This window comes from Hemiscyllium ocellatum, chromosome 4, assembly GCF_020745735.1.
Source record: "Hemiscyllium ocellatum isolate sHemOce1 chromosome 4, sHemOce1.pat.X.cur, whole genome shotgun sequence".
Lineage (NCBI taxonomy): Eukaryota > Metazoa > Chordata > Chondrichthyes > Orectolobiformes > Hemiscylliidae > Hemiscyllium > Hemiscyllium ocellatum.
This window is the reverse complement of record NC_083404.1, coordinates 122,756,416-122,777,964: the sequence shown is the minus strand read 5'-3', so window position 1 is coordinate 122,777,964 and position 21,549 is coordinate 122,756,416. Positions and strand designations below refer to the sequence as shown.

Below are 21,549 nucleotides of genomic sequence, written 5' to 3'. Positions count from 1 at the left end.
TTTTCACTCAACCTTTGACCCACGTCAGGAATACACTGCTGCAAAGTATGGTAGAAGCAAGTTCAATCAAAACATTTTAAGAGCATTATTTAAAAATAGAAGAGATTAATTAAATAATAATATGGTGTAGTATTAGAAGAAAAAGATGGGAGATATAATATGCTTAATGCTCATTAGGAGAGCCGGTGTAAACATGATGAGCTGAATGTTTTATTTTTCTGTACCGTAACAATTCGGTGATTCCAATTTCAGTGTGGTAAAGTTTGTTATATTTTGGATATACCTGGATTGTTGGTGTGGACCAGGTGCTTATGGGTCCTGCACTTGTGAAGTATGAGTTTATTATGAAAAACTGAATGTGTAAAGGCCACTGTAGCTCTTCCCTGTTCACAAGAGGTGGTGCATTTGCTGATGAGAATGTACCACATCATCTGAGGATCCTCCATATCTGAAGGGCAATGTTGTGACTCTTCTGTAAGTTCTTCAAAGGTCGATCAAGCACTTTTACTGGCCTCCACAGAAACTTTTACCTTCGATTAGCTGGCCATAGAAACACTCATCGGATATTCTGCTCATCTTGTCCATTTGCAAACTCAGTGCTATCCCAATACATGTCCTGCCAATGAGAGCCTCACTATGCTAATTCTGTAATCTTTTGCTATAACCTGTGTCTTATGGCCCTGCTTCACCAATCACCTGACGAAGGAGCAGTGCTCCGAAAGCTAGTGCTTCCAAATAAACCTTTTGGACTGTAACCTGGTGTTGTCTGATTTTTAACATAAATTCTGTGCCTGTGTGCTTCTTTCTCACTTCACTTGATAAAGGAGCTATGTTCTGAAAGCTTGTGAATTCAAATAAACCTGTTGGACTATAACCTGGTGTCATGTAATTGCTGACTTTGCTCCATGCTGTTAGAGATAGTAAAAGCTCAGTGCTGGTATGGAAATATTATGACAGCAATTGAAGGTTTTCAGGTGGAGCTAATATGCATCCAGAAAAACGCTTTCAATTCTTGAAAAAAGAATTATCTGAATTATTAGTGCGGTTGGACTGTAAATGTTTCTGGGAACCTGGGTCATTTCTGTATGTTTTAACAAGTTATAATCAGGCTTGCCTGCCTGACAGATTCTTATTTATCTCTCTCTTTTTAGGTGTAAGAAAAATACCATGTTTCTCCTTGCAAAGGCATAAATGGTTATTAAAAATCTTTCTATCAAGATTGGGAAATGGTTATGCTTCAAACAGAAACTCCTCAGTGTGGCTGTATGGCTGCCTACATAATTATCTTTTGTAGTTCAGTATTGACAAGTGCCTGAGCTACTTAACCAATCTGAACTTTAACCAGCTTTCATTGGCAAACAGACAATGCAACCACTCATTAGGTGCTTTTGATCATATCTCAATATCCTTTAAAGAAATGCCAACATAAATATGAGTTTATTAATTCAACCATGTATTAGACATGTATACACATAATCTCTCCGTATACACCATGACATTTGTACATTAATGGTCATTCCCTGTTGTAGTATTTGTAATGAATTAATAAAATTAAATTGTACACAGTAATTCAGGAGCATTTGGTGGGTAATTTAGCAATTTACAGTACTACTGTGCTGATGATATTTAAACATAAAAGTTAGGATCAGGCATAGGCCTTTTGACCTCTCCAACCCTACTTTGCCATTCAACAATACCATGGCTGTTCTGATTATGGCATCCATTTTTCATTCCCAACTGCTCAATTCAATAAAAGGGGAAAATTGGTCCCATTTTTAAGTTGTTTATAAGGGCAGGATATTGGCAATGACATTGCATCAATGGCACTTGTTCTTTTTCAAAGGCAGATAATGCCTTTAACCTGAATTTTCTTTAAAATTAATCCATAATATATGGGGATCACTGGCTATTGCCCATTCCTAATTTCCCAGAGGGCAGTTAAGAGTCAACTATATAGCTGTGGCTCTAGAGTCACATGTAGGCCAGATCAAGTAAGGATGACAGATTTCTTTCCTTAAAGGACATTCGTGAACCAGATAGGTGTTTCTTACATATGGCTTCATGGCCATTTTAATTCCAGATTTTTATTGAATTCAAATTTCACCATCTGCCATGCCAGGATTTGAACCCTGGTCCCTAATAATACTAGGTGATCGCCTCCCCTGGATTTGCAGGAACAGGGTGCTGATTTTCAATTTCAACTAAAATTCAGTTTCCATGGAGTGAGGCTCGAGTCTATGATGTTTAAGCATGGACATGCAACCAAGTAAGCCAAGCTGGAGACTTTCAATGCTAGTAATAAAGGCTTCTCTTTATTTCAGCAGAGTTTTCCAAGCTCACAGTGAATTTTTAAAAATCATTTCAACACGTCTAATATTTCATACCGTAGAAATTGGGGAGACTATACAAAAATGAATATATATATGTACATATGTTGACAAAATATTGGCACACATAAATGGGCAACAAACATGTCAAATACTTAAACATCAATTACATTGGTCCCAAACATATCCTTTAAATGCCACATGGCATAACAGTCACAGAAAAATGTCCTTGCACATTGATCAGCAGTTAAAGTTGAATACATAAACTACGGAACACATATGACAGTCTGCAGTCGAGCCCAAACTTGCAAAGTGCTGCAGCATGAATAATTAATATGTTACAAACATTTCTAAACGACACAATTATTGTGAAAGTGTAGGTCTGTTGGTGACAAATCTGAACTGAATCACTACTTTTCTACACATATATTTCCTGTGGCCTCAGGTTTAATAGTTCAGAAATGAATTTTACAGACTATGTGCAAAAGTTAACAAATATAATCCTTCCAAATTTAAGATTACTAAATGTTGTTATATCTATTTGAAACACATAAATCTATATTCTGCTGCAAAGTTGCTCCATTTAAATGTGAGCATGGAGAATATGTGCGTGGCAATAGGCAACACATTTACAATATTCTGGTGAAGAGTCTTAATTGCCTTCTCGTAGCAAAAGTTTGCAACTTTTATTTCAGGTTTCTAGCATTTTCAGTTATAGCTTTTAAAGAAAACATTTTAATAACTTATGCTATAATACTTGAATGGAATGCTTGATGTTCTCAGCAGACTAGTGTGACAATGAAAGCAGGATGGCATTTCAACCCCATTATTCCGTATGAGGTTAGCTCAGTTGACCAGACAGCAGGTTTGAGAGTGCATGTGGATTCATTCCTCACACCAGCTGAAGTTACCATGAAGGGCTCTCCTTCTTAACCGCCCCCCATGCCTGAGGTGTGGTGACCATCAGTTTAAAACACCACTAACTGTCTCTTTAATGAGAGAGTGGTACTGCAGTGACTTTAGCTTTCATATTTAGCCTCAGCTGCAGACATCTCAAAATGCCCAGAATACACAAACTCATTTAGTCATCATGGCAGTTGGTAGATTGTGAAACTCTATTTAGCCTCACCACAGGAATTATGCATTGGAATGAGGGAATCAGACTGGTCAAAATGTTGACACATAACACTTATGTTAGCTGGAAACCTTATGAATACCCATATCTGTCTTGTTAATCAGAAGTCTATATTCTAAAGCTTGTTAGAGCTGAGTGGAGATAAACAACTCTAACCTTTGCTGTCCATGAGTACTCTTGTTTAATACGTGTTGAAGTTAGACAACACTGAAGCACTGAAGTTACCTGTGGGGGCCAAAGGCTAACATTGTGTTTTGTCCCTTGACAAATATAGCATGCTTTCTATACGTAATTTTGTCCATTCACCGCTGATGCTATCTAATGTTAGAACATCAGGGTTAAAAATTGGGGTGGCACGGTGGCTCACTGGTTAGCACTGCTGCCTCACAGTGCCAGGGACCTGGGTTTGATCCCTGCCTTGTGTGACTGTCTGTGTGGAGTTTGCACATTTGCCCTGTGTCTGTGTGGGTTTCCTCCCAGAATCCAAAGATGTACAGGTTGGATGAATTGGCCATGCTAAATCCCCATGATGATAAATGCATTAGTCAGGGATAAATATAGGGTAAGGGTTTGGTTGGGTTACTCTTTGGAGGTTTGGTGTGGACTTGTTGGGCGGAAGGGCCTATTTCTATACTGTAGATAATCTAATATTAATTGACTGCCCAATTTGGACATTTAGATGTAGATCAAGGTCTAAGATTGTTTTGTCAGCACTCAGTGTTCAATGAATACATTACTGGATAATAAACAAGTGCACAAAATAGCAGGAGGATGATGCAGGCGAAACTATCATCTTGAATTAACTAAATTACACTTTCTGCATTGGGAATGATTGCAGATGTATTTGCAGTTCCAACAGGCTGCTTTCTTGGCAGGACAAATAGAAGAGGGCACCACAAATACTTTCAATTAAATCATAATCCAACATTTTCAATGGAACAGAATTTGTGTTGGACACAAAAATGTATAATGTGTATCTATAGCCATTGGCATTTTTGACACATTCTTACTATACTCCACCACCTGATGAAGGAGCAGTGCTCCGAAAGCTAGTGCTTCCAAATAAACCTGTTGGAATATAACCTGGTGTTGTGTGATTTTTAGCCTCGCTTCAGATAGAGCATTCCTTTGGGTCATGGATTTACAAGTAATTTACAATCCTGGTTTGAAGGTGTGGAAAACACAATCGATAACATACAGACAAATTAGGAGCAGGAATAGAGATTTGACCACTGAATTCTGCTCCACATTCAATAGGTTCATGGCTGATCTAATTGTGGCCTCAATTCCACATTCCTATTTACTTCTAATGTTCACTCTGTTATTAGTCAAGAAATTATCCACTCCTTCTTTAAGACATTCAATGAGACTCCTGAACACTCATAACCTTCTGACTTATCACAGCCCAGGAAAACATCCGGTAACAATGTCAGTTTATTACAAATAGAAAGCTAAAAACTCAGTATATCATGTCTTTCAATGATTTAATGGCCTGCTCATACCTTATGTTCACTCAATTTTCCCCGACTCAGAAGAAGTGACCTAAGACCATCAAAAGAATAAACGAATTTCACTGTTCAGTGAAAAACTTGCTGCTTAATGGACTAATGCTGCAGTACATCATTGTATAACAAAGCTGAAAAACACCCTTTCTCATAAACATTGGCTTGAGTGTATATATCAGGCCCCAAGTGACACACAAAGAAATCTTAGCCCAACAATATCAGGAGCTCAAAATTTTTATAATGCATTTAAAAGTGTATAGAACAGCAAAATAACAAAAAAGGTATGAGAGGAACAGAAGACAATGAGGATATTTTGTTCTGTATTCACCCAGAACATATGGTAAATGTTAACTAGTTGTGCCACCAGACTTTTAGGTCTATGTTCCAGTGGCTTTACTGGGGAGATGGGCATTAAATGTTGAGGCTAGGGAGGAACTGAGCAGATCAACAGTTGTAGAATTGAAGGGCTTTCGTCTAACATCGTATGTGGAACTATTTTCTGGGTTCTTAGGTACCCACTTAAAACAGTCAAATCCAGTGGCTCACTGGGCTGACATCAAACTTTTAGTTTTGAAAATAGGGCAGAATTTAAAAATTGCAATTTTTGCAACATCAAGTATCAACTTAAAGGATAGGAAGCTAAGGATCCCATTGAGCCTATGTGGAATAGATAAGTTGCCCGCCATTTTATGAAGCACAGTTCAAGGAGTGGGGGTGAACATGATGGGTTTGCAGCCTGTCAAATATATGAGTCCCCACGTTGCAACCAATACCAAAATCTGGCGGGTGCCATAAATTTCCTCAAGGTCAAGAACTGATTTGGACACTTTTGAAGGCATGTAGAGAGTTCTTATAAAACAGCAACATATTCCAAAACCTCTTACCCCTTGAATGAAAGGGAAGCTACCCAACATCAAACCTATTCCTATTTTTGCGTAGCTTAAACGTACAATGCCTCAGCTTGTCAAAGCAAAATAATGTATTGAATGTCATGCAGTTGAACCAATTCATTATTTTATACTATATATTTAATATGTCGAGTCCCTAGAAGGGGGAGTAATTGGAGTTCTGAATGTTCTGAAGTTATAGCTTATCAATCCAAGGATAACTCCTGTGGTTATTTTATATCTACATAAAGTTACATGTTTGAAGTTAATAAATTAGAGAATGTTTCACAAAATATATTCAACAATTTCCAGGCAAGTCAGACACATACATTATAAGAGGTGATGCTGTAAGAATGGAAAGGTAGAGCAGACAGGCCTATAAACACTGGAAACCACAGTTTTGTTTTTGCAAGAAGAACAAAGATTTTCCATTGTATTTGGTTGAGGGCCAAGGGTTTCTGTCCCATCTTATAAACTAATGCACCAAACATTAAGACTTTGCTTCTTTTTCCTTTGTCTGCCAACACCAGATTGTCTTACAACTAATGGAGCATTACCTAAACAAAGAAAACCAGGCCTTCCATTCTTTTCTGGTAAAGGACACCTTGAGTAAATTTCACCAAACTGTACAAAATGATGTATTATGAACATCAAGACATAAAATGTAATACAAAGCAAGTTACAGCAAAATCTTGAGACATGAAAGTCCTCTTTGAGCTGCATGATTGTTGTGTGTTCTGTTCACTGTTCACTGTCTCGTGCAGGGCCGTTCATCATCATGCTTGAAACTACCGACTTTCCAGTGGATACCTTGGAGCTCTTCTGTACACTGATTACCTCGCCGCTGTTCTGTTCAGGCTCAACTTTGACAAAGATGTTCCTCACGGTGGACTGGAAGTTATTAGTAACAAAGCAGTAGACAATAGGATCCAAGCAGCTGTTGAGGCTGCTCAAGGTCACTGTGACGTGGTACACTATTAAGCTGATGTGAAGAGGCAGTTTAGGGTTTGCATAGACCACTACTTGGCGGACATGAAAGGGTGTGAAGCAGATCATGAAGATAACCAGTACAGTGACCAGAAGCTGGACAGCTCTCATACGCCTTTCCCTGCTCTGCTGCATAAGGTTTGGTTTGGCCAGGGCACACATGATCCTAATGGTGAACACCGTGATGATCACTAAAGGCAAAAAGTATTCAAACACTGTAAGAGCAAAGAGCTTAGACAGGCAACAAGAGGCGTATTGGATTGCTGTGGTGAGAATCGAGTAAGTGACAATAATGGCAAATAGCCAGATGAAAACGCAAATCCCTTTGGCGTAATGAGGGTTTCTCCATTTGCGTGAAGCTTCCACTTGGACTATGGCCAAGTACCTGTCCACACAGATGCAAGTTAAGAATAGAATGCTGCAGTACATGTTCACAAAATAGCTGAAAACATGCACAAAAGAGCATGTCAGGCATTCACCACCACTGTAATACATTATTATCCTCGTTGGCAAGGACAAACCCACCATCAAATCCGTGATTACTAGGTTTATGGTATAGATGACAGATGTTGTTTTGGTCTTGGTACGAAAACAGAACACATACAATGCAACGCTGTTGAGGACAATGCCAACTACAAATATGAAAACATTAATTATCATTAAGGCAAGCCAGAGATTGTAGTAATCATTGTAGAGTGCTTCATCAAGGTGCGCCAGTTTATGTAAGTAGGGCTCCTTGTGGTCGTGAGTCTCATTGGCAAGGCTGATTGTAGACATGTCTGTAAGATTTGGTTCAACTGTTGAATTTGGCATGGCTGATCTTTTTGGCGACCTACAACAAGACAAAAATCAGTGTTAGGAAGAAATATATTTTAATATCAGGTTGAGGTAAGGAAAGCAGTACCTACTCCCCCCCCCCCACTCTCCCACTCCCAGCCCAGTAACCAGTACTTAATGGAGTTAATTTTGATAATCAACACTTGATCTTCTACTCATTATTGAACCAGTCCACTTTTCATTTCATCAAACAAATTAGGTAGTTTTTTTTTAAGGAAGGTGATCTACTTTACCATTCAGGTGATAAAGTTCAAAATTACTCTCAATGTCTCTTAATGCAGAAAATGAAAGCAAAGTACTACAGATTCTGCCAATCTGAAATAAAAACAGAAAGTGCTGGAGAAACTCAACAAGTCTGACAACATTGTGTAGAGAGACAAACCGAGTTAATATCTCGAGTCTGGTACAACTCTCATTTGGAATGGTTTTCCAGCACTTCCATAAAGCAGGGTTAAATTGGACTCGAACTGTTTCTCTCTCCACATGATGCTGCGAGACCCACTGCACTAGCGCTTTCCAGTTTTCACCCTGTTAATGCATTTCCATTCATAGGTATTAACAATCTAAATATTTAACCTGATCACAAATATTATAATCTTTCAATCTAAACACGAAGCAACAAAAAAACTATAGAACTAACAGTCAGGTTCTATTTTTGCATTTCTAATGCGCTCTCATTGACTGAATCAGTTTTGCAGAAGGATAGAATAGTTACAGCACAGAAAAAAGTTACTTGACCCATTGTCCCCACTGGCTTTCTGAAGGAGCAGTTTGCATAGTGCCAAATCCCTGCCATAGTCATAAAATCATACAGCATGGAAACAGACCCTTTATTTGACCTCGTTCATGCCTACTAGGTTTCCAAAACTATGCTAGTCCCATTTGCCTGCATTTGGCCCATATCCCTCTAAACCTTTCTTATTCATATACCTCTCCAAATATCTTTTAAATGTTGCAACTTTACCTGCATCTACCACTTCTTCTGGCAGTTCATTCCATATATGCACCACCCAATGTGAGAAAAAGTTGCCCCTCAGGTCCCTTTTAAATATTTCCCCTCTCACCTTAAACCTATGCCTTCTGATTTTGAACTTTCCTACCCTGGGGAAAAGACATTTGCTATTCACTTTATCGATACACCTCATGATTTTATAAACCTATTCAGCCTCCCCTTATAACTCAAACCTCCAGATCCAGTTACATCCTTGTAAATCTTTTGCACCCTTTCCACCCTTAATAATATCCTTAATATAGCAGGACAACCAGAACTGTACATAAGTTGGCTTACCAACTTCCTGTACAGCCACAACATGAAGTCCCAACTCCTATACTAAATGCTCTGACCAATAAAGGCAAGCGAGCCAAATGCCTTCATCACCAACCTATTTGCCTGTGGATGTCTCTTTCAAGGAACCCCGTACCTGAGCTCCAGGTCTCTCTGTTTGACAGCACTTCTAGCGTGCTGCCATTAACTGTACAAGTCCTGCCCTGGTTTGTCTTACAAAACTGCATACCTTGCATTTATGTAAATTAATCTGTACCTGCCCTCCTCAGCCCATTGGCCTAGTTGATCAAAGTCCCGTTGTACTTTTAGATAACCCTCTTCACTGTCCACTATACCACAAATTTTGGTGTCATCTGCAAACTTACTAACCATGCTTCCAATATTCTCATCCAAATCATTTGTATAAATGACAAACAACTGTGAACTCAGTACTGGTCCTTGCAGAACTATCCTCCTGTATCAGATAATAATCAATCTCCTCTTGAACGCTGTGGTTGAATACAATCATGCTGTACGTCACACTCTTTGGCAGCACATTCCAGACCGTGAGCTCCAGCTGAGTGAAATGGTTCCCTGATGACATGGATTCTTTATCCAATTACCTGAAATCTGTGTTCTTTTGTTCTTGATCATTCCATCAAAGGGAACATTTTCCTTTGTAAATAGTGTGTTCTGCTATAACGTGACAGTTGCGTTCCTTTGCAACCCCTTGCTATAGAAAATCACACTATGGAAAACCGCTATAGAAAACCATGTTGTAGAAGATCGCTAATTAGATTAGACTTTACAGTGTGGAAACAGGCCCTTCGGCCCAACAAGTCCACACCGACCTGCCAAAGCGCAACCCACCCATGCCCCTACATTTACCCCTTACCTAACACTATGGGCAATTTACCATGGCCAATTCACCTGACCCGCACATCTTTGGACTGTGGGAGGAAACCGGAGCACCCGGAGGAAACCCACGCACACACGGGGAGAACGTGCAAACTCCACACAGTCAGTCGCCTGAGTCGGGAATTGAACCCGGTTCTCAGGCACTGTGAGGCAGCAGTGCTAACCACTGTGCCACCGTGCTGCCCACAAATGGAAAATCATTTATACCCATTCAGTAAAAAGTTTGCATTATCCAACAATGTTCACAATTTATCAATTGTGTTAAAACCAATTTGTGCTGGCGAAACGTGCATTATAGCAGAACAACCTGTATCTTTATCAAATATTCTCTCAACCTTCTCTCCTATAAGGAAAACAGATTCATCTGGTGCCAAAATATATATTTGGTTATGATTCCATTAGGAATTGATTTGAAAGTGACCAACGTCATTTTTTATAGTGCAACATAATGAATGATAGGACCCTAGAAACTGCCGAATATCAGATAGACCTTGGTGTGCATGTACACCAGTCCCTTAAGGTGTCAGAACAGGCAGATAAAGTGGCTAAGTAGGCAAATGGTATACTTGCCTTTATTCATTGACACATAGATTTTAAAAGCTGAACTGCATAAAATGTTGGTTAGATCACAGTTAGATTTTTGTGTGCAGTTATGGAATCCTTGTTGAAGGAGGAAAATGAAAGTGCTGGAGAGGTTGCAGGGGAGATTTACCAACATGTTGCCTGGACTGGAGAATTTCAGGCATGAAGAGAGATTGGATAGACTGGGGTCGTTTTCCTTCGATCAGAGGAGTTTGAGAGAGGCATGATTGAGCTGTATAAAATTATGAGCAGCATAGATAGGGTAGACAGGAAAAACAATTCCCCTTGAGCAATGATCAGGGGTATAAATTTAAGGTGAGGTGCAGAAGGTGTAGAGGAGATGTGAGGAAAAGGTTTTCACCTGTAGGATGATGGGAATTTAGAACTCAATGCTTGTAAGGGTGGTATTGGCAGAAGCCCTCATACCATTTAATAAGTACTTAGATGTATATTGTGATGCCAAGCCATACAAGGCAATGGGCTATTGGAAAATGAGACTAGAATAGTTAACTGGTTTCAGATACGATGGGCCAAAGAGCCTTTTTCTGTACTATGAATCTCTATGACTCTATGACTCTAACACAAATATGGAAGATTTAATTGCATGTGCCTTGGATGGATTCAAAACCTAAGACCATAAGACCATAAGACATAGGAGTGGAAGTAAGGCCATTCGGCCCATTGAGTCCACTCCGCCATTCAATCACGGCTGATGGGCATTTCAACTCCACTTACCAGCATTCTCCCTGTAGCCCTTAATTCCTCATGACATCAAGAATCTATCAATCGCTGCCTTGAAGACATTTAGTGTCCTGGCCTCCACTGCACTCTGCGGCAATGAATTCCACAGGCCCACCACTCTCTGGCTGAAGAAATGTCTCCGCATTTCAGTTCTGAATTGACCCCCTCTAATTCTAAGACTAACACGGGTCCTAGTCTCCTCGCCTAACGGAAACAATTTCCTAGCGTCCACCCTTTCCAAGCCATGTATTATCTTGTAAGTTTCTATTAAGTCTCCCCTTAATCTTCTAAACTCCAATGAATACAATCCCAGGATCCTCAGCCGTTCCTCGTATGTTAGACCAACCATTCCAGGGATCATCCGTGTGAATCTCCGCTGGATACGTTCCAGTGCCAGTATGTCCTTCCTGAGGTGTGGGGACCAAAACTGGACACAGTACTCCAAATGGGGCCTAACCAGAGCTTTATAAAGTCTCAGTAGCACAACGGTGCTTTTATATTCCAACCCTCTTGAGATAAATGACAACATTGCATTCGCTTTCTTAATCACAGACTCAACCTGCATGTTTACCTTTAGAGAATCCTCGACTAGCACTTCCAGATCCCTTTGTACTTTGGCTTTACGACTTTTCTCACCGTTTAGAAAGTAGTCTATGCTTTTATTCTTTTTTCCAAAGTGCAAGACCTTGCATTTGCTCATGTTGAATTCCATCAGCCATTCCCTGGACCACTCTCCCAAACTGTCTAGATCCTTCTGCAGCCTCCCCACTTCCTCGGTACTACCTGCCTGTCCACCTAACTTCGTATCATCGGCAAACTTTGCTAGAATGCCCCCCAGTCCCTTCATCCAGAGGTGAAGGGACCTAGTCCCAGAGGTGATCGGTACACATCCTTGTTGACCCAAAATAGCATAACAGTGAGAGCAGTTTTCATATACCTGTGGTCAGTAACTGTCATTGTCTTCATTTTGGATTCTTCTGCATCTCAGAACTCTGCAATCACTCACCATTTCAATAATGTGCTATCAGTTTAATAATCTAACTGAATGTAGCAGGACAATAGAGCTTTTGTTTGATCTGTTGGTTATAGGATTGCTTCATGTGTTTATTATGGCTGTGACATGTAGTTTGATAGAATGCAGTAACTATTTGGGCCATTTCTACAGGCAATGCCAGGCATGTTGTGAGCCTTAAGTTACATTCATGTCAGATCAAGATGGCAGATTTCCATCTCTAAAGAACATTAGTGGACCTATTGAGTTTATGACCATGCACCATTACCGAAACTGGATTTTTAATTCCGTATTTATTTAAATAACTTAATTTAAAACCTTTAGCTGCTGTCCTGGGAGCTGAACTCAGGCCTTTAGATCCTTAATCAAGGTTTCCTATTCCTGCATTCCTTTCTCTGTTCCATTAATTCTTGTCATCTTGTGATTTTTTTTCCACTTTTAAAAACCTCCATAAAATGCATCTCTGAGTAGGTCGTTAAGCATCTCTCTTAATTGACATCCCATTTCTTTCTCTTGCCTGACCCATGACTAAGTACTGTCTTCATAGCTTGTTTATGACAAAGTTTTACATGAATTACAGGGGTTCCTAATTTATGAACATTCAACATATGAAAGCTCGTACTTACAGATGTGATCCCATGCAGGATTGTATTTACAAACAGCTGCTTTACATTGTCCTACATTGTTCTGACTTGTGTAGAAATTGACTTACAACCGGACTCCAGAAATGAACTGTTGTCTAAATAGGAACTGCCTGTGCAAGTTCTTGTTTTTGTGATCGCCCCACTTCCAATTTCCTCAGTCTAGAGTCATGGTTTTTGTACCCTCTGTTGATTGGTGCTTGTGACGATAGAATGCTGTAACAGGTCTGGAATTTAGTGTTATGAAAAGAAAGGCAAGAGAGGAAGCTGTAGAAAATAACAATAATAATAATGATGGTATTTGGGAAGGAAGGAATGAAGAAAAAAGGATTGCTGCTAAATCGGTCCATATCTTCCCAGGAAAGTAAGGACAAGTTTACAATGAATGCTGTTATTAAGACACAAATCAGCTTCGAAGTTCAAGAGAAGAAGAAGAGGAATGCTGTGAGTTGCAAACATCTGGGTGGTCACTTGTAGTAAATAATTAGGATTGCTCAGCAGCAACTCACCCTCAATCACCCTGCTACACTCAACATGCATATGTTAATTTAAACTGCAATTTCTTTCATTGCTTATCCTCTCTGTCTTTTTTTCGAATCAATTCTTTCCTTTCTCTGCCTCTCACTATTTCTCCTTCTGTACTTGGTTTGACCATCTTCCATCACTGTCATTTCTGCCACTTCCACAATCCCTAAATCTTTCATTGGTTAAGAAGGTAGATCCATTATTTCACTAGGGTGATGGTTTTTAAACTGAAGTCTGCGGGAACTTTCCAGGAAACCTGAAGAATAATATTACCAGTGCTGTGCGGAACTTTTTGGATGGTAAATGTGCATGACTGACTATGGTGTCATGATCAAGGAGGGGGAGTGGAGTGCTGTGGTCATGAGCAGTAGCTGGAAATGGATTTGATGCAGATCCAGATACAGGAGCAGAGCGGGACCATCATGTGTAAAGTGGAATGGGCTGGCTGCCCCAACTAGCAAGGGAGCATGTGTGGAGGGACATGGAGAGAAATGTAATGACTGTCCCTGGTAAAACCCACAATCCATAAGGTGTTGGTGGAGGGCGCCAAGTGAGTTCAACCATGCTCAAAGACTGGAGCTTCTACAAATATTTATGTAGTACATATTTAAACTCAAAGAAAGGGTGTAAAATACAGGTTTGCCCAAGCATACTATCTTTCCTCCAGCTGGCTTTGTTCCGAATGTAACTATAAAAATTAACTCTTGTTTAGAATGCTTGAAATCTCTGTAGATAGAAACTCAGAGCAAACAACATTAAATACAAATATACATTACATTGTTTTTTTGGAAAATGTTTGGCTTTTTTCTATATTTATGGCAACTATATGCTTATATATAGAATGATACCCTCAAAAAAGTTCAAAAGGAAATGCATTATACAGTAATGCATTATACACATTATACAGTATTATAATTTAAATCATGGAGTCCAAGAATACCAAAACCTATGAAAAGTTTGAGAACCACCAAGCAATAATGCAGAATCCTTGTTGACATTGTGCTCTATGACTCTAGGCTGAGGGGTGACCTGATAGAGATTTATAAAATCATGTAAGGCATAGATAAGGTGAGTAGCCAAAGTCTTTTTCCCAGGGTTAGGTGTGATCATAACTAGAGAGGAAAGATTTAGAAGGGACCTGAGGAGCAACTGTTTCACACCGAGGATGGTGTATATATAGAATGATTTACCAGAGGAGGTGGTGGAGGCAGCTACAATTGCAACATTTAAAAGACATTTGGCCAGGTACATGGATCAGAAAATGGATTGATTGTGATCAGGTCAGCCTATGTGGGTAAGATTTGTTCAAAACGAACAGGGGAAGTAGGTAAAGAAGTTAAAATATTGAGAGATACAGGAGCTAGTCAGACTCTAATAGAAAGAAATAAAAATACTTGCACTTCTTCTGAAATATTGCCTGACAGAGTGGTAAATTGTGGAATAAATAAATAAATAAAATATGATTTCCATGCTTGGGGCTGTTTAATCTGGTCCAATTAGAGAAACCTAGCTCTCATGAAAGAGTGAGTATCAGGGATATTGAGCCCTGGAATGCCTGACTCAGTCATAAGCAGTGCTAATGTCAAAGGCTATGCATTTTTCAATAAAGAGTTATTAGTGATGGGATGCCGACTTCTGAAGAATTATTTCGGAAATGTTTAGAGAGATATGGACCAAATGCAGGCAAGTGGGACCAGTTCAGTTTTGGAAACTTGGTTGGTATGGATGAGCTAGACCAAATAACCTGTTTCAGTACTGTATACCTCTATGATTTTCTGACTCTATGTTGTCAATCTGCATGTAGTCTCAGCAAGGTACAATACAAATTATATTCAAATTGGAGGGTGCAGATAGAAGTCTAACCAATGCTTGTCATGAGATGTGCCAATCTGTCAGATATAACATTTTTCAGTCTCTTGCCTGTGTTGGAGGTGTATAACAGATCTGTGGTCAGCTGCTTCCTATTGGAGTGATGCACATGGGCATTGCTTGCTGGGAAATCACAGCTCAGCAGCAGCTGACATTTGCACTTATATTTCAACAAATGACACAATGTGGCACTACGGACAGCCACGGTTTACCCAGCAGCATGATCTGCTTGCACTACTCTTAAAAACCAAGGTTATTTGATCGCAGAATTGATGCTTACCTTTGTGCTATGAACCACACAGTTCAGTCAACGTGCTCCTCAGATTAAGGAGCAGCAGACTACTCATACTTTGCACCATAGTGGACTGAAGACTGTGCCCCCCAGTTTTCAGTTTTTTTTGTTACTTCAACAAAGTGTCATGCACAGCTATCCTGTGAATTGGCCAAGCTAACCATCGTGTTAGGTGCATAAGTCGGGGTAAATATAGTGGGTACTTTAGTCCGTTAGTCAAGTTTTACTCACCACACGCAAAAGTTTCTTTAGTTTTGTTTGGATTGAAAGCTTTTGGATGTTTAAGTGTTCATGGGCAAGTCACGTATCAGACTTACCTAAAAAGGAAATTTGAATTTCTCTGTATAATTTATTGCACTGCAGCAACTTTAACAGTACAGCTTTCTTATTCTGTCAGAATCCATTGCCTCTGTTTATGAAAAGAGACTGTCTGCAATGAGGTTTCCCAGAATAGTTGTATAATATGACAGGTAAGCATTTCCTATGTGCCAGAAAATAAAGATCTGAAGTTCTGTAAAATTAGAGTTCTGTTGCCAAGTAGGTAAATGTATCATTCTTTGTGCTGCCAAGTCTAATAGACCAGACTCATAGAACCCAGTCTATGCTGTTTGTTCATATCTGTCAAGGTAGCACAGGTGTGGTAGAAATTCATTGACGTTTAGTATCAGGTTACAGCACACTAGGGTTATCTATACACAAAATAATTTGGAAAGTCTATGTGCAGGTCTACTATAATTAGATGAATTTCAAGCCTCGTGTCTCACTGACTGATGCCCAATGGCAAATCTCAGTAAAGATTAGACATGGGACTGGTGGCTCCTGCACAATGTGGGAAAGCATTTCTCTTTCTCTCCGCTCCAGAGGAAGGGTTGTTGGTGCTGCAACTTAGACTGCAGCAACTGCCGAAGCTCTTCAATAGCATAGGCCTCCACTTTCGCAAAGCTGGCTGAAAATCAGTGTGAGACACCTCAGTTAAAGATGTAGAGGATTGAACATGTGTCTTATGCAGAATGTCAGGCAATTAATTACACTCTGTCTGCCCATATTTCGAAGATAAGGTCTGATTTACTTCATGACACACAACAAGCAGTCTATTTCACAGGCAAATGGATTCAATCACTCTTCATGAAGAATCAGTTTGAATAATAAATTGCAAAAAATGTTCTACCTAATTGTAAAGAATTGTTAGACAATTGTTGAATGTGATCCTGTGATTGGGCAGCACTGGCTGAAAATCCTGAATATGCCAACAGCTATACCTTATATTCAATTGAGATTGTAAATTGGCTCATTTATTATTGCATTCATAGGCAGGGTTCCATTCCACGAAATCAAAAGGAATGTATCCAAGTCTTGCACTTTTTATGAATTACTTGATTGACTGGGGATCTTATAATTCCATATTCCTTTCTATGTGGTGTCTCTCAGCCAATCAGCATTGACTTAATAACCATCAGCAGCATTTTCACCTGTACTATAGTTATTTTGATTTTTTTTCACAGTTGGCATTCTTGTGTTTGTCCTGATGTGTACATGATGAAGACCTTTAGCGACATGTCTTGTATTTGAACAATAGACATAAAATTACTGAGGGATAAACCATATGTCAGTAAAGAGAAATGCTATTTAAAAAGGCTGGGTTTATCTCACAAATAATTTATACTTCTTTGAAAACTATTTGATGAGAATTAACTCTTGATCAATTGGAAGCATTTTTTTTAAGAATCTTTCCAGTGTGGATACAGGCCATTTGGCCCAACAAGTAACCCACCAGACCCATTTCCCTAACCTATATTTACCCCTAACTTATGCACACAACTCTATGGTTAGCTTGGCCAATTCACATCTTTGGACTGTGGGAGGAAACCAGAGCACCCGGAGAAAACCCACGCAGACATGGGGAGAATGTGCAAACTCCACACAGACAGTTGCCTGAAGTGGAAATCGAACCTGGGTCAGTGCTGATCACTGAGTCACCGTGCCACCTCCTGGACTTCTGCCTCAGAGTCCTAAAGTTCCAGGTTCAGGTTTCACACCAGGACCTGAGCACTAAACTTGATGATGTATTTCTGAAGGAGTGCTGGGAAGTTGGATAAGATCAAAGAATCATGCACTACAGAAGAGTCCATCAAGACTGCACCACTAAATGTACACTAGTGCTCATAGCCTTGAATGTTATGACACTTCTAGTGCGTATTCAAGTACCTTTAAATGGTTGTGAGGTTTCCCTGGCTCTACTAACCTCCAGGGCAGTGTATTCCAGATTCTCATCACCCTCTGGATGAAACTCCTTTTGCTCAAATCCCCTTTAAAGTCCTACTTTTTTACTTTAAAATTGTGATCCTTTGTTATTGACCCTTCTACGAGCTGGAGCTGCTACTTTCTGTCCATGCTGTCTGTGTCCCTCATAATCTTTTACATCTCAGTCAACCCAAGCTGATCAGAGCTAATTTGCTCTACCTCAGGTAATAGTCAAGATTAAAGTGGTGCTGAAGAAGCACAGCAGCTCAGGCAGCATCCGAGAAGCAGGAAAATCGATACTTCAGGCCAAAGCCCTTCATCAGGAATGAGGTCATTCCTAATGAATGGCTTTTGCCCGAAACGTCGATTTTCCTGCTTCTCAGATGCTGCCTGACCTGCTGTGCTTTTCCAGCACCACTCTAATCTTGATTCTAATCTCCAGCATCTACAGCACCCACTTCTGCCTAATTGATTTCTACCTCAAGTAATATCCTGTGAATCTCCTCTGCACCCCCTCCATCACATTCACATTCTCCCTACAGTGGAGTGGCTGTGAGTAATGCTCTAAAAATGCAAACTTGCATCTTCTTTCTGAAATAGATTTTTTGTGTTCTTTTTAGACTTAAAAGTAGAGTGAAGCATGAATGGAATGGCATTGATTTGTAGCACCTTTTGAAAAACAAAATGGCAAATTAGAAAATTGTTGCTTGATTTCCCAGTAAAATAGATTTAAAATAAACACTTGAGACCATAACTCACTTTTGCTTGTTATTGGACATTAGCATAAATTATGACATGGCAATGTGGCAAATTCTGGATCAGATCTGCTTATCTTAGTTGAGGCCTATTCTGGAATGATCCTTTCCTTGGAGGTGAGAGTGATGGAGCCTGTAAGCCTTTTGATCCCTGATATTTTAATAATGAATTACTCTAACTGCTTCTTTCCTAAGCTGGTGTCAAATTCTCATGAATACATAGAGTGTAGCCATAAACTAATGACTGATATATAAATTGACAGATTAGATTAAGGCAACTCTAGTCTCTGAAAATTGATAATTGTTTCAACAACTGAGCCTCTCTCTCCAATCCCCAATCTTTACAAAGGAAAGAGTGATAACCTTCCAGAATTTATTGAACCAAGATATTGCAATTATTCTTGCAGTTGTTGCCTTCAGATCTCTGACTGTGACCCAGGCCAACACCTACTCTGTATTGCCATTCAACTGCTCCCAGATTTCCCCTCCAAGTTCTAAGACCCCTTGTTGGGTCTTCTCCCTCACTTGATTTCTTTAATTGCTGTTAGCTTCGAAGTAGAGCTCTTCAGCACCATTTTAGTTCAGTATTATAAATTAAAATGACTCCATTCTGTTTAGAATGGCAGAAATGCCATGAAATTCTCTGATCCGAGAGAATCATAGAATCCCTATATTGTGGAAGTGGGCCATTCAGCCCATCAAGTCCACAGCAACCCTCCGAAGAGCATCCCACCTAGACCCACCCACCTCCCCACCCTATCCTTGTAACCCTGCATTTCTCATGGTTAGTCCACCTAGCCTGCAAATTCCTGGACACTATGGGCAATTTAGCGTTGCCAATCCACTTAACCTGCACATCCTTGGACTGTAAGAGGAAACTGGAGCATCCAAAGGAATCCCACGCAGATATGGGGTGGTTGTGCAAACTCCACACAGACAGTCTGTGGAGAAGCTGTAACTATAGACCGTGAGGGGCAAATAAATAGGAGAGTGGATTTTTTGTGATCTCATGTTACAAGGCTGGCCACAATTTCCTGATACCTCCTAGTAGTATAGAAGCTTTTGGCTTCACAAAACTCATTCCTTTATATCCATATCTGATCCTGAAAAGACTGTGTGAGTACCTATAACATGCCACAATGGAAATAAGAGGGACATTATGAAACCAGTTCACGTGTTGAAGTGAATGAGATGGCCACAATTCAGGGGAAGCTACATAAATACCCGAAGGAGAAAGGAATAGAGAGCTATCCTGATTGCAATAGGTGAGGTAGAGGTAGGGGTGAGAGGAGGCTTGTGTGGAACATAAATATTGACATAGATCAGATGGGCTGAATGGCATGTTTCTGGATTGAAAATTCTATGTGATTGTGGAAAGTAAAACCAAAGTTTACTAGCAGAAATGATTTTGTAAGGTTGAGATTAAGTCAGTAATTTAATAGTTTGTAGTTTTGAGCTATGGTTAGACCACATCTATCAACCTGATCAGCCAATTTCATCCTAGTCTGATCTTGCCATTTTAGCACTTGAGTTGTCTGCAATAGGGAAACTAGGTGAAAGCCAGAGAGTGATGGGAATGTGGATTTTGCTACTTCATTTAATTTGATTAGATTTATTATTGTCATATGTACGTAGGTATAGTGAAAAGTTTTGTTTTGCATGCAGTTACAGGCAGATCATACCATACAAAGTGCCTTAGGGTAATAGAACAGAGTGAGGAAGACAATGTTACGGCTTCAGAGAAGGTGCACAAAGTGCGAGGTCAACATTAAATTTGAAATTGGGGAAGTCCATTCAGAAGTTTAGTAACACCGGGGAAGAAAGTGTTCTTGAATCTGTTGACCTGTATATTTAAGCTTTTGTATCTTCTGTCCGATGGAAGAGGTTGAAAATAATTATTACTGGGATGGGACAGGTCTTTGATTATGTTAGCTGTTTTTCTGAGACAATGAGAAGTACAGATGGAGTTAATGGAAGGCAGATTGACTCTTGTGGTGGACTGGGCTGTGTTCACAACTCTCTCTCTCTGTAATTTCTTACGCTCCTGGGCAGAGCAGTTTCCATACCAAGCTGTGATGCATCCAGGTAGAAAACTTTCTAAGGTGAATCTATAAAAAATTGCAAAGAGTCTTAGGCACATATCAGTGATGTATTTAAGAAGAAGATCGATAAGCCCATGGGGAAGAAAATAACAGAAGGATATATTGACATAGTTAAATGTAGAGGGGTGCAAGGAGACTAGTGGAGCATAAATATTAGCATGGACTAAGTTTCTGTACTGTAGGAAATTTGCAATACTATTTATTGCAAATTATTATATCTAATCAAACAAAAACGGTGGCTCAGTTGTTAGCATTGCTGTCTCACAGCACTAGGGACCTGGGTTTGATTCCAGCCTTGGATGACTGTCTGTGTGGAGTTTGCACATTCTCCCTGTGTCTGCGTGGGTTTCCTCTGGCTGCTCTGGTTTCCTCCCACTGTCCAAAGATGTACAGGTCAGGTGAATTGGCCATGCATTGCTCATTATGTTCCAGGGTGTGTAGGTTAGGTTCACTGGTCAGGGGTAAATATAGAGTAGGGGAATGGGTCTGGGTGGGTTACTCTTTGGACGGTCGGTGTGGACTTGTTGGGCTGAAGGGGCTGTTTCCACATGGTAGGGATTCTACATTCTGAACCTCAAAATAGGTGGTGCAATCCTATTGCCGAAACAGAGTGTATGGGTAGAGTATAGGGGCCCTTATGTTGGAATGGGTTGAGACAATGCCATTAGGTTCAAGTCTCACCTGCTCCAGAAATGTATCATAACATATCTGAACATGCTGGTTAAGAACCTTTGGGTAGATTAGACTAAAAGAACAATTGAACTAAATTGAACTCAATGAAACTAACAGACTGAGCCAGTTGATACCAACGGGTATTAAAACCCAGCAGACTTACACTGACCACTATCAGGAGTGCTCATGGTGCACCCATAGTATATTTATTTCCAGGCTAATAAGGTTTGAGTTTGGATTCCAGCTGCCCTAGAGTA

At 39.9% G+C, this 21,549-nt stretch overlaps 1 protein-coding gene across 1 annotated transcript in view; it reads right to left on the bottom strand.

The window, feature by feature from the left end:
- Positions 1-6,595: 6,595 nt before the first annotated feature.
- Positions 6,596-21,549, bottom strand: part of LOC132815245 (G-protein coupled receptor 20-like) — a 159,721-nt gene continuing 144,767 nt past the window's right edge. Inside the window, exon 2 of the mRNA XM_060824060.1 lies at positions 6,596-7,673. Within this exon, the coding sequence (XP_060680043.1) occupies positions 6,596-7,673 (1,078 nt within the window). The remainder of the gene's footprint in view (positions 7,674-21,549) is intronic.